This window comes from Polypterus senegalus, chromosome 4, assembly GCF_016835505.1.
Source record: "Polypterus senegalus isolate Bchr_013 chromosome 4, ASM1683550v1, whole genome shotgun sequence".
Classification (NCBI taxonomy): domain Eukaryota; kingdom Metazoa; phylum Chordata; class Cladistia; order Polypteriformes; family Polypteridae; genus Polypterus; species Polypterus senegalus.
In genome coordinates this window covers 18,529,099-18,543,971 of record NC_053157.1, presented here as the reverse complement: position 1 = coordinate 18,543,971, position 14,873 = coordinate 18,529,099, and the positions used below count along the sequence as shown (strand labels likewise).

General features: G+C 39.7%; 1 protein-coding gene across 2 annotated transcripts in view; it reads right to left on the bottom strand.

Annotated features, from left to right (window-relative positions):
- Window positions 1-528: 528 nt before the first annotated feature.
- The window catches only part of tmem144b (transmembrane protein 144b), a 150,837-nt gene continuing 136,492 nt past the window's right edge, over window positions 529-14,873 (bottom strand). Inside the window, exons 12-13 of one of the 2 annotated variants that reach the window (XM_039750305.1) lie at window positions 3,477-3,591; window positions 529-565 (exon numbers count right to left, since the gene is read on the bottom strand). In XM_039750305.1, the coding sequence (XP_039606239.1) occupies window positions 558-565; window positions 3,477-3,591 (123 nt within the window). In that variant the 3' untranslated portion in view covers window positions 529-557. Of the gene's footprint in view, window positions 566-3,019; window positions 3,592-14,873 lie in introns of those variants that run through there. The other variant, XM_039750304.1, reaches the window with a different exon arrangement.

Below are 14,873 nucleotides of genomic sequence, written 5' to 3'. Positions count from 1 at the left end.
ACCCGGAAGCACTCCGGGTGTTCCTGGTAATCCTTCCACCAGTACCTCCGGGTGTGGGGGAAGTGCTGATATCCAGGGCTTCACAGTCTTCCAGGCGCCCCCTGGTGGTGACCATGGGCTCCTGTAGGGTTGAGCTTCCAAGCTCAGTTCCCATGGACCCCATATAAACCAGGGCGGCTGCCCTCTCGTGGTCCAATCAATCAACATTTATTTATATAGCACATATTCATACAAAAAAATGTAGCTCAAAGTGCTTTACAAAATGAAGAATAGAAAAATAGAAGACACAATAAAAAATAAACATAAGTCAACATTAATTAACATAGAATAAGTAAGGTCCGATGGCCAGGGTGGACAGAAAAACCAAAAAAACTCCAAGGGCTGGAGAAAAAAAATAAAATCTGTAGGGGTTCCAGACCAAGAGACCGCCCAGTCCCCTCTGGGCAATTTACCTAACATAAATGAAACAGTCCTCTTTGAATTTAGGGTTTTCATGGAAGGACTTGATGATGATGGTCACGTAGACTTCTGGCTTTCAGTCCATCAATGTTGGAGCATCATGATGCTTTGAGTAGGTTGGAGGTGGCGAGGCCACCACAGAGAAACCGGAAAAAGAAACAGAACAGAGAGTAGGGGTCAGTACGGATTTTAGAGCCACTGTGAGTAGTTATTATGATGAATTGAACATACAGAGTATCAGGATTAAGTTAAAGTGAAGTTATGAAAAGGCCATGTTAAAGTAATGTGTTTTCAGCAGTGTTTTAAAGTGCTCTACTGTATCAGCCTGGCGAATTCCTATTGGCAGGCTATTCCAGATTTTAAGTGCATAACAGCAGAAGGCCGCCTCACCACTTCTTTTAAGTTTAGCTTTTGGAATTCTAAGGAGACACTCATTTCAGGATCTGAGGTTACGATTTGGAATATAAGGTGTCAGACATTCCGATATATAAGATGGAGCGAGATTATTTAAGGCTTTATAAACCATAAGCAGTATTTTAAAGTCAATCCTGAATGACACAGGTAACCAGTGTAGTGACATCAAAACTGGAGAAATGTGTTCAGATTTTCTTTTCCCAGTTAGGATTCTAGCAGCTGCATTCTGCACTCGTTGCAAGTGATTTATGTCTTTTTTGGGTGGTCCTGAGAGGAGTGCGTTACAGTAATCTAGTCTACTGAAAACAAAAGCGTGAATTAATTTCTCAGCATCTTTCAATGATATAAGAGCTCTAACTGTTGCTATGTTTCTTAAGTGAAAAAATGCTGTCCTAGTGGTCTGATGAATATGCGATTTAAAATTCAGATTACAGTCAATGTAACAGTTACCCCTAAATTTTTTACCTCCGTCTTAACTTTTAATCCTAGTGCATCAAGTTTATTTCTGATAACCTCATTGAATCCATTATTGCCAATTACTAAAATTTCAGTTTTCTCTTTATTTAGTTTGAGAAAATTACTATTCATCCATTCAGAAATTCAGTCCCTCTCTCGGTCCTTCTCGGCGTCCCAGCTGGGCACAGCCCCCAGCCACCTGCCACACCACCTAATTCATGGATAATTTACTATATGGAGTCTGTTATGGACCTAAATAAATAAAATGGATCTTTCTGGAACCTTCTTGTAGATGGGTCTTTTGGGATCTAAAAATGGTTCCCCTATGGCATCACTCTGGAGAACGACTCTGGCACCTTGTACCAGAGGCTAGTGAACAGTTTACAATGTCTAATGTATCATTCATCAACATGTCAACAATTTATTTTAAGACACCTGATGGAAATTGTTTTAAAAATAGAGGTGGAAGTCGATCAAAAAAGACAAATCCACTGTGATTCAGTCCAATGCCCAAGGGTGTGAATAATTTTTATATATCTTTGGCAACATTCACATTACCAGGCTGAAGTGACTCAAATCGGATTTGGTTGCCTTAGTGTGACCCAAATGTGATGTTTTCGGGGGTTTGTGTGGGCACAGACATCACACAGAGCATCATCTAGAGTAAAATCACAGAAAATGGTGAGGCTCTCCTTTTGCTGATTAACTATTGCGTCTTATTTTTCTTCCCTAGTACCAAGTTGTGATGGACGGCAGGGCAGGGCTGACATCCCAGACAAGATAAACTCTATATCTTTACCTGGAAGGGAGGCCAGTGTAATGGATGGACAGGGGGGACTGTCTCCCAAGAACACATGCTCCCCCGACACACTATAGAGGGCAGCATTCCTGGTCAGTCAGTATGCCCATTTATGTAGCTGCAAGGCATGTTGGGAATTGTGGTCCCGTGGAGTAGCCCTGTTACATTCCCCGGGTGCCAACAGGGAGAGCTGTCCCTACTTCCCTACTATCAGGGGCTTTCCTCCTTGATACCTAAAATATTCTTGGGTCCAGCATTAAAGGGGCTGCTGGGTCAGATGGAGGTGGATGAGACATAATGGGATCTTAATTCTTGTTGTGTGTTATAGAAGAAAGGAAACTGAAACACGGTGAAGGTATTGCCAAAATAAATGCCTTTTATTTGAACCCAGGACTGTGTTGTGAAGTTGTGTCTGGCATTGTGGGTGCTACAATGCCCCCTATAGGCCGCAAAGGCCGTGTAGAACGACTAATAAAAAGTTTGACCAAGCAATAAATGATTTAAATGGCTTTTGCAGGTGAAAAACTGCCTGTCTGTTTTTACTAGGACATCCTGACATTTGTACCAGTAATTTTAAATTAGAAAATGAGATTGTACAATATATATAACATTTAAGTTTACATTTTCCTCTCTGATAATAGTGTACATATCCATCCATTATCCAACCTAGCTACAGGGTCAAGGGAGCCAATCCCAGCCAACACAGGGCGCAAGGCAGGAAACAAACCCTGGGCGGGGCACCAACCCACCGCAGGGCACACACATACACACACACACTAGGGACCAATGCACCTAACCTGCATGTCTTTGGACTGTGGGAGGAAACCCACGCAGACACGGGGAGAACATGCAAACTCCACATTAGGGAGGACCCGGGAAGTGAACCTGAGTCTCCTAACTGCGAGGCAGCAGCGCTACCACTGCGCCACCATGCCACCCTAGTGTACATATAAGTTGTCTTATTTCTTTTAACCTGGTATTCACCCATGACTCTTAACAATGAACTATTTTGGGACTTTACATAATACTTAATACAGAGGTGTGCTTCTGGACTAAACCATTTATTTGTATGCTGATTGGTGTGTTCGAAAAGCTTTGTATTCATTATATGAGAATGAATGCAGCTGATTAAAGGAAACGTTCTATTAGATTTCTTAAGTCTGCTAGGCTGCATTAACAAGAGCTTAGCACCATTTGGTGTAAATAAAGGACATCCATCTATAACAATGCCTCAAAATTCATATGTATTTATTCAGTATTTTCCACTACATTTTTTTTACAAATCGTAAATGCAAAGACCATATTTATCAATATTACGAATGGCCTAAGGTGACTCTAAAAAACTTACCAAACAAAGTGGCATGTAGGATTTCTTCAGCAGCAGTTGTGTGACAGCACAGAGATGGGTCTGTCACAGAGAGCGTATTTGTATGGTGGGTGCAACTGACAGGCAAGGAAAGCTGCTGGAGAAACAACAGAGAGACACATCGTTCAACTCAGTCTGATGTCGAGTTTTATCTGTGCAGTGATTACTCAGGATCGTTACACATATTTAAGAAAGTCAGTATATAACAGACAAATACGGTTTTGAGATTCATTGCAAAATGTAACCTTAATTCACAGAGAAACTCTCAATTCAAGGCATTTCCATCATGTTTATACCTTTTTAAAAGCTTCTGTCAAAGCCAAAGACATCAAGGTACAGTCTATCACAAATATAACATCCAGTTTTGGGCACTGGATATGCAAATCAGGAAAACATAAATAATTTATAATCATTATAGAATATCTTACAGAATATAAAATGTACAATCTAAAAGATTGAAAACAGTTAAGTGAAGATGTGTTTTCTTTCTGCCTCACTCCTTACAAAGCAATACATAGCAGACAGTATACATTAAACAATAAAGCTTTAAAAGACTCTTACAAGGCGAATGATTTCCACGGTCAGATCGAGACACAGAGAAGCGTGTAGACAGAGGTTCAAATTACTGTGTGCCACAACTAACCAGACCCAGGGGTTTATATACCTTAGAGATGTGTTTCGGACATGATTGAAACAAGAGATAAAGGGGTGCCTACGTGAGACACATGGGGTGTATTGTATTTAAATGTCAATTGTCTATTTATATAGCACATTTAAAACAACATGGGAATGCTGTGGCCAAGGTGCTATACAAGTGAATAGAAATGAGTCTTTAATCTCGTTTTGAAGAGTTCAATTGTAGACGACTCCTTTATGTGATGAGGTAAAGATCTCCACAGGCGAGGAGCAGCAGCTGCAAACGCCCTGTCTGTCCCCCTTGGTTTTACACTTAGTGCAAGGAACAACAAGAGACAACTGACCAGAAGATCTAAGCACTCTGGATAGCTGACAGAAGGGGAGTACAGTTCAACAAATAACAGCTCATAGCATGTGGGGCAGAACAGGTTTAATTCCTAAAAGTATCATTTGAAGGGGACATCATAGATAGATACACAGATAGATATGAAAGGCACTATATGATAGATAGATAGATAGATAGATAGATAGATAGATAGATAGATAGATAGATAGATAGATAGATAGATATGAAAGGCACTCTATTATACATAAAAATGAAAGGCACTCTATGATAGATAGATAGATAGATATAAAAGGTGCTGAATAATTGATAGATATGAAAGGCGCTGTATAATAGATAGATACATATGAAAGGCACTATATGATAGATAGATAGATAGATAGATAGATAGATAGATAGATAGATAGATAGATAGATAGATAGATAGATAGATAGATAGATAGATATGAAAGGCACTCTATTATACATAAAAATGAAAGGCACTATATGATAGATAGATAGATAGATAGATAGATAGATAGATAGATAGATAGATAATTTATTAATCCCCAAGGGGAAATTTCATCAGTCTTTCTTGAAGTGATGTTACCGGCCACACATACTACAACACACAAAATAGCACTGCTCATCATAGAGTTGTAGAACATGTAAAGGATGCCACTACCTACATTAAAAGAACAGAGATTCCTAAGAAAAAGACTGCTCTTCCATTTCTTCTATCTTTCTCCTGTGTTACGTGACCAGTCCAGCCTATCATTGATGTGGACCTACAAGTCCACCTCCACAAATACTCACTGAATAGCGATCAAATATAGAGGCTGTTTGGTGTGTTGAAATTCTATAACTAGTTCCTTGGTTTTGCTGATGTTCAGTTGCAGACAATTCTTTCTACACCAAGAAACATAGTTCTCCATCTGGCTCCTTTTCTCTGTTTCATCCCATTAGTGCAAAATAACCTGAGAATTTCTATGTGATCTGCTGTTATATTTATAGTCTGAAGTACACAAGATGAGGAGAAAAGGAGACAGGACTGTTCCTTGTGGTGCTCCAGTGTCGTTGCCATCCATATCAGAGTCACAGTCCTTGAGCCTCACAATCTGCATTCTGCTTGATGGATTGTCCATTATAATAAACATGAAATGCAAGTCATATGGGTTTGAGGATTTTATGGAAGATCCGCTTCTGCTCCTCACTCATTGGTCAAGAATCCTATCTTCAATTCTAAAACTCAGAAACCTTTTGGTTTGCAATTCTCATTTATGATGTGTGTTGATTTTTCTGTAAGTATATATAGTATTTAAAAATTTTGGAAAAACATTTATACATCTTTGCATGTTTTCAGTATACGACCAGTTAACATAGACATGGATTATGTGACGTGAGTAACGCAAGGTTTTATTTCTTTTTTCCGTAGATGTTTTCACATTCTTTGCTATTGTACAACATCGGTTGGTCACTTTTGGCTTGTATTACTTTTTTTCTCCTTTCTGAATGAAAACACGGGATTATTTTTTTCTAAGCTACTACTACAAACTAAATTGGGTAAATAATATATAAAAAAATAATCATTTTTGGTTGGAGTATTCCTGTAATGCTTTCCTCAGTTCACTTGAGACTGGAGTCTGAGCAAAAGGTCTGATCAGTTAATGTCAGTATGTCTGTATGAGTGTGGGATGTCTGCTCTAGTTGGCGATAACTGATTGCTTATTACAAGCCATCTCCTCAATTAGTGTGTCACCATCTCTGTAATTTGTTTTATTCTAAGTATTTTTAAATCAATACTTTGTTAAAATAGTTCTCAGAACATGGTGATCAATTTAATTTCCTATTGGACAACGCATTTGGGAATCTGCAACGGTAAAAACAGCCATCTTGTGGTGGGGTGTTAGGTCAGATGATTTCCTTGCATTATTGTTTAAAGATTAAATATTGTCAGGCCATTTTATAGGACAAGGTGTATCCTACAGAGTTGTCAAAGACATGAATGCTGTTTAAAGGAAAATACTCTATTACGTGAAAAATGACAACAGGACACAAAACACTTACAGTATGTTAAATGCTAACTGAAATAACGAGAAGAAAGACAGATAAAAAATTGGGGCACCGTAGTGATCCCAGTATAATTAGCAGTTGAATAAATCACAAGAAAATAAAGATTTTAGTCTTTGTAGATGTGAGTCAATCTTCAACTTGCTCCAAGACGGCTGCAGAGCCGTTTTTCAAATGGGAGAACAGGAAGAGGCAGGTTCAGATGGTCAGGAACTGGACATGATGTCAATAGTGATACAACTACAATCACTGCTTCTGCAGGTGGAAGAAGAGAAAAGGCATTAGGCAACAGTGCCAACCCCTGGGTGGGAGTGTAATTACATTTATATGAGCCTTGAAGTTGTCTCTCAAGAGCACATGTGTGACATGATGCAATGCTATCCTTCTGTCTACTAAGCTGAACTGCCATTCACAGGTCGATTAAGAAAATCCCCTAATTGCGTATCACTTTCCAGTTGGATGAAGTGCAGTCCAACCAAAGAGAAGGTGTCCAATCCCTTGACAGATGCAAACACTCTTCCCCACACTCTATAGCAGAAGTCAATATCAAAAAGATAAACCGATCTTGTGCCAAGCGAGAAGTGTGAGACAAGATCCCAAGATCAGAAGGGCACCTAAAGTATTTTTATTCAAACTACAGAATCACAAGCACCAGAACTTATAGGTCATGCCAATGATGACACGTGTCACACAATCCCGTGGAACTCTGGAAGGCTGCGAATTTTTGGATGGCAAAACAGTGACTCCAATCGATCCAAAACAATCCAAAATGCCATTATAATCTAATGATAAAAAGTATTACATTCTAAAGGAAGGCAGCTAGAGATAAATTAATGCCTCAATTGGAGTCTCTGGATAAATTAACCCCAGTTTAGCCACATATTGCAGATCTGTGGTAACACCACATTGTAGGAAAAACATTTGGACTTGAGTGTCTTAGGAACCAAGTTACCTGAACTCTTCTATAACATTTCAGTAATTATTTATTGCTTTGATGCTGATCTTTCTGATCATAAAATAGGTCATTGCGATAGCAATTGACGAGAAGAATTCACAACTAATTGCATTAGACGATTCCTCTACAGTGCCTCTTTCTCTTGCATGATTTGGCTCAGAAACTAATCAGCACATCGTTATCTCATAACTAATAATTTTCGAGTTTGGTGTTTTTCCAACCAGCCGCTTTAGCTTTAGACGATCCTGAAGAAACTGTGACACACAGACACACACCCATCATCGAGATAGCAATGTTTTCGGTATAAGGGGACCCGTCAAAAGCTGGAGATTGAAATTTCGCTCCTCCCCCATAGACGATAGGTTATGGTAGGGGAGGGCGCAAAGCAAAAAAAAAAGGTTAAGAACTTGTTACAAAGTGAAGCTGTTTGTAGCCTTTACTTTCATTTTTTACATAGCTATTAGGAAATGGTGCATTTATTTCACGAACTAGGAGTCCCAAAGCATGTAAGACCCAAAAGCACTTTCACTAGAGGGGGAAATCTCGTCAAAAGCCCTGGTCAGAGAAAAAATAGGTCTGGGTCTTGCTTAAAAAGAGCCTTCGCCTCTCACCTCGGGGAGTCGGAGCTGGGAGGCAGATGACAAACACTTGCTAGGAGGAAGAAGAGTAGAACAGAGGAGGACAAAGAGGAAAACTTTAATTCACTTTGTTATGCTGGGCGGTTCTAGAGGAGCCTGTAAAACTACTTCAAAGAAAATAAATCATTGCGTTTGATCTCAGGACTATAGATGTGTCAGTTGTGCCTAGGGTTTGGAGTGTTGTTACGCCACCTTGTGGCCACAAAAGGTTAGGTAAAAACTTTTTCCTTTATTACTGTCTTAATAATCCCCTCTTTAGACTGGACCTTTAAATAGAATACAAATCCTTATTTTTATCTTGAATCATATTATATTTGCTATCATCAATTACGACACACTGCCTTATGTGCAGATCATCTGCTATCCACCAGAGACTGACTGTCATATTATTTTGTACCACATTTATGATTTTAGAAAATGAAATTTCTCTAAAAGCATGTTTGTATTCCATAGAGAAAGGAAATACGCCATCAGAAATTTAAAATACATTCACCACTTGGGAAATCCTGAGTACTGAGGCTGTTGATGGAAGGATCTTCGCTGTGGCGTTGTGGCACCTTAATAGTTACCTTGACAGTCTTAATCTCAGGGACATGCAAATGAAAATAAATCTAGAGTGTGTGCTGGAATTATTAGCCCCCTAAACAATCGGTTTTTGTGAAAAATGTAGTGTGAAATGAGCTAATACAGCGGCTTCAGAAAGTATTCAACCCTCCACTTTTTTCACATTTTGTAATGTTGTAGCCTTGAAGTACATTTTAATTCTTTTTTTCCTCATCAAACAACAATCAATTCCCATAGAATAACAATGTAAACTTTATATAAATTACAATTTTTGTTTTTACAAATTTAATAAAACTAACAAAATTAAATATCCCACTGACACAGGTATTCAGACCCTTTTGATGTGACATTTGAAATCAGCTTCATCCGATTTTATTGATCACTGCTGAGATGTTTCTACACCTTGTTTGGAATCCACCTTTGGTCAATTCACCTGATAGCACATGACTAGGTAAAGCACATACCTGTCTAGAGAAGATGTGAAAGAAAAACCAAACCATGAGGTTGATGGAATTGCTGGTAGAATTTAGACATGGAATTGGGTCGAGGTGCAAATCTGGGGAAGGCTACAACAAAAATTACTACAGCAAGGTTTTCAGGAGCACAGTGGCCTCCGTGATTTCTAAATGGAAGAAATATGGAACAACCACAACTTTTTCTAAAGCTGACTACTTGGCCAAACTGAGCAACCAGAGGGAAATCATGGTAAGAGAGGTGACCGCAAACCCAAGGTCACTCTGGATGATCTCTGGAGAGCCTATGTGGAGACAGGAGAAACGTCAGTGCAACACTCTGCCAACCTGGGCTTTATAAACAGCCAGACAGAAGGTTTTCATCAATAAAAGACCAATGGAAGCATGCTTGGAATTTGCAATCAAGGCTATCCTAAGAGACTCTCAGACTATGAGAAACAAGATTCTCTGGTCTGATAAAACCAAGGAAAGCATCATGTCTGAAGGAAAACAGATATTGGTCATCACCTGTGCAATACCAGTCCAATAGTGAAACATGGTGGTGGCAGCATCACTGTGCTATACTGTGGGGTTGTTGTTCAGCAGCTGAGACTGGGAGACTACACAAGGTTGAGGGAAAGCTAAATAAGCAGGGGTGTCGAACTCCTGGCCTGGAGGGCCGCAGTGGCTGCAGGTTTTCATTCTAACCCTTTTCCTAGTCAGTGACCAGTTTTCACTGCTAATTAACTCCTTTTCCCTTCATTTTAATGGCCCAGTTTTTAAGGATTCAGTCATCTGAATTGATTCTTTTCTTCATTTAATTAAAGCCAAACAGAAATAAGACATGAAACGAGCCAATAGATGACCAGATAAATTGGGGCTTCAATTAACTCCAACCAGTTTCTTAACAAGAAGCCAATTCTTGCTGTTAATTAAACCCGTTATTTAATTCCATGGCTTATTGCTGCTCTCATTCTGCCACAGCAGACATTCCCAAAACTGTTGATTTTCTGTTTTTTCTAAGAACACCGTCAAGATGTTTTGGCGACCTGAGAGATCAACCTTACTGAGGCCTAAAGTGGGTCAGGTTGTGCAATACTATAACTGTATCACAACTTTACAGGGAGGTGATTGTACTTATAAGTACAAAGCGTTCTACAAGGAGCACTTGATGGACTGATTGAGTGTGTTTATAGTTCTTGGGATGAAACTGTTTCTGAACCAAGATGTCTCTACAGGAAAGGCTCTGAAGCGTTTGCTGTATGAGAGCAGTTCAAATAGACACCATGGCTGAGACAGTGTGTGCTTAATGCTGTATACGGATAATTCTCTTTCCAATAAGCTGCTGTAAAGCTGTGATTCACACTCAGATACAGTGATATAAATACTCTGAGTGGTGCAGTGAGAGTAATATGGAAAAAGATGACCCGCTGTGGCAACCCCTAACGGGAGCAGCTGAAAGAAGAAGAAGAAGGTGCAGTGAGAGTAACAACGCTAAAGCAGCTATGGTATTTGGAATAGTTTGGCCATTCTGTGGACCATTATACTGTTACAGGTTAATTACAATCAGATGCATTACACTAATAAACAATATGCGGTTAATTTCAGTGTATTTATAAAGCTGCTTCAGGAATGTGGATCTAAAAAAGAAAGGTAACCACACAGGAACAGTAGCACGGCTTTGACACTGGGTGGCACCAGTCTGCAAAACTGAGCACAGAACTTGCGTACGCCAAGGTATGAGCTACTGTGGAAATATGCGTGACTTTGCACCAAGTTTAGGTTTTATACATCGCGATTTGAACGTGGAAACATTCTTACGCAACATTTCTGTGTGTACGCACCGTTTATACACGAGGCCCCTGGGCTGCTAACTTGAAAGCTGTCGGTTCGAATGCTGGCAGTGACAGCTTGAATGTTACTCCATTGGGACCCTAAGCTAGGCTCTTAGCCTGCAATTGCTCCAGGGGTGCTGGCTGTACAAACAGTTGACCATGTGCTCTGATCCCAAAATTCTCTCCGGAGAGTAAGTTGGGGTATGCGAAAACAGACAAATTCCTAATACAAGAAATTGTACATGGCAATTAAAGGATTAAAAAAATAAAATATGTGAAAAAGATTTTTACATAAATGATTTTATATACTTTAGTTACAAATGCACAGACTTTAGTAGTTTACTCTTGTGAAGGTGTAGCCTTGATGATCCCTGTGAGGAAGTATTGCCGTAAGCTTGCTGTTCTTTAGTCGATATTTATTTTTTTCGCAGAGACTGAGAGTGAATCCCATAGGAGCCTGAACAGAAAAATAGAGACCAAAATATAACTCTTTTTAGTTTTCAAATAATTCTGCAATGAAGATATATTATGTAATACTTTTAAAGCTTCCCGTTCATGAAAAACTAAAAAGTAAAAAAGAAAACTTTCTTTAACCAAATTTTCATTGTTATATGTAACTAAATAAAATCGTGGGGTGCACATAAATTAATTGATTCAAACAATTTTTGAAACTTGTATAGCATGGTGGGGAATTACAATGTTGTTGTTATTTTATATTTTATGATGAAAGCAGCTATTCTATTAATTGATTGAATGAATTCATTTATGTGCACCTCATAGTTTTATTTAGTCACATATAACCATGAAAATTGTGGTGAGTACCCCCTCTCATCACAGGGTGGTATTGCTTACCTCAGATGAGGTAGAAGGTAACCTTCTGTGACTGGCAATATAAATGAAAAGCTTAATAGACTTAAAAAAATTGTCACTTAAATGTGTTCTGCTACAGTGCATGGATGGAAGGCAGGAATGAGTACTTTTTATTCATCCCTTTGTAGATTCTTTAAATTCTATGTAAAATAATAGGTTACAAAAATAGCTTTTGAAGTACATTTTACACAAACAATATGAGCATCATCTGGTTATACTTGCTGTATACTGTAAAATTGCATGCAGTGGGAGTCACATTTAAAGGAAACAGCTCATAGTGAGAAAAACTGATAGTCCGCTATGAAATGATCACCATAAAACTGTAAATTACAGCCTAATCAATCTATTCTTCTAATGACAATTTTCTGCAATTAAGTTACAAAAATATATATTTTTCCATGATGCACAAATAAAAAGTAACTTGCCTCAACTACAATCATCACACTAATTGTAAGCCTTTTCAGTTATGATGAATCACGGCCGAAGCTTACATTCCCACAAAAGAGTTTGAAAGAACTTTACATTGATGCATCACTGGTGTAATTTAGGAGATTGTCTTACTGTTTCCTTAATGCTTCTACAAGCATCCCCAATTATTCAGTGATTGATGGAAATCTCAGTGATAAAACAATGATAAACGGTTAATGCTTATTTTATACTGAAGATTATGGCATAGTGTCATTGTTACTTGAAATTTTACAAGTATTGTTTTGAGCAATGTGATAAATAAAAGCTGAACGTCTGAGAACAAACTACTTAAATTATGAAAACTGACATATCTACTGTACAATAAAACACTGAATTCGGTGTGTCCAGACCCTCCGAGCAATCTGATTGGTCAGCTTGGCTTTGGTGTGATTGGCTCATAACTTCATTTTCGTGTCACCCTGATATTCTGTATATGCATTTAATTATCATTTTTATCATGGATCCACAGTCCATACTACCCCTACTTTCTCTGCTGTTCTTTTTCCAGTTTTCTGTGGTGGTGATCTGCACCCCCACCACCTGACCAGGGCACCATGCAGTCCCTACATTGATAGGTCGAAGGCCAGAAGTCCACATGACCATCATCATCTGATTCTTGCAAAACCATGAGAACTGACTGAGATCATTTATGTTAGGTAGAATGCCCGGAGGGGGCTGGGTGGTCTCGTGGCCTTGGAACCCCTGCAGATTTTTTTTTTAGAGCTTTTTTTTTTTTGTTTTTTTTCTGCCCTCCTGGCCATCAGGCTTTACTTTATCCTTTGTTACTTATCATTCCCTAATCTTATTTTTATATTTTTCTTTCTTCATCTTGTAAAGCACTTTGAGCTACATCATTTGTATGAAAACGCACTATAGAAATAAATGTTGTTGTTGTACTCCACATATCAGGACGTTATATAACCTGACAATCAGAGAGGTTGCTGGCGCTAACACTCTTGTCTGAAATAAATGTTGTTGTTGTTGTCAGTTTGGCTTTGGTGATGCGATAAAAGAGGAAGTGCAAGTGTGAGACGCCCAAGAAGGAGAAACATCATGGGAGGTACGCAGAGAGTCACCTTCAAAGATGGCAAGTATAAAAGCGGACGGGATGCAAGAAAGCCTCCTTGAAAATAATGATAAACTCTGAGAAGCAGGCTTTATGGCAGTGATGGCGAACCATTTAGAAACCAAGTGCCCAAACTGCAATCCAAAACCCACTTATTTATCGCAAAGTGCCAACATGGCAATTTAACCTGAATACCACCTAAAACTGAACACCAGCATAACCAAGGAGCTGGTGGTGGATTTTAGGAGGCCCAGGCCCCTCATGGACCCCGTGATCATCAGAGGTGAGTGTGTGCAGAGGGTACAGACCTATAAATACCTGGGAGTGCAGCTGGATGGCAAATTGGACTGAACTGCCAATACTGATGCTCTGTCTGTCTGTCTGTCTGTCTATCTACTGAGCTTTTAGTTTAGAAAAGCCACTCATACATTAACATCTTTTGTCTTAAAAGAAAAACATAATAGCGGAGCTTTCAATGATACAAACAACTTTTTGTTGAAAGGTAAAAGTTTCCATTCGGTATGCTTTTGAACAATTAATGTGCTTTTTGCTGTTGTATGCATGCTGATAATTTGTCTAACCTTGGCTCATACTTTGTAAGCTTGAGAGCAACACATGCAGCACTCAGGTCATCTGTTAGTCTGTTTCTGGTGTCAGATTTGATTTAATTCAAAGCTGAAAACAGCTGCGCACAAGCATAAGATGTTCCAAACAAAGTAAGGAAAGCAATCTCAAGTGCCTTCAATGACTTAAGATTATTTGGCAGAGAATTCCACACTTTAAGGATTTCATTTTCATAACTAACTGTGCTGTCCTTTGTCATCCCTTCGATCCTCTCAAGTGTTTCACGCAGGTCTTCCCTATTAAGCTCCCCCCAAAGCTTCCATTATATATTACGGGGTCGTGGATCAGGTGTGGCGATTAGCAACTCCCGGCAATAATTACAGATGCGGACGACTCCTCACCTGTGCGCTTAAGCGAGGACTGCTTGCATCACAAAGCTCCCAGAAACCGCTCCGGCCACTCTACCATAACCCCCTTTAAGCCGCGAGTGCGGCAATTATCTGTTAAAACTGGCCTTTTCAATTTTGAGCTGTGGACCCGCTATACCACATCCCCTCCAACCCCACCATGGGAATCACAGACTCAAAAGGCTGCAGTCCGTGCCGCACCCTCAAGCAGCATGTGTGCCGCCCGCCTTACCCCAGACAGGAGAGGAAGGAAGCGCTCCCATTGGGCTGCTGGGCAGAGGGGCGGGTGATGTGAGAAAAGTCCTCCGGCGCGCGTGAAGAGGGGGAGCGGTGATGGGAGCAGCCTGGCCCCGCATTCCTCTGGCTTTATAGTAACAAACTCTGTGCTCGGGCGACGGCGCGCGTGCCCACTGAGAGGGCTCTGAGCGCCCCCTTTGGCACGCGTGCCATAGGTTCGCCACCACTGCTTTATGGGAATGTTCTAGAGAGAGGCACGTTTTACGTTCAAACTTTAAATTCCTGCCTAGAGAGT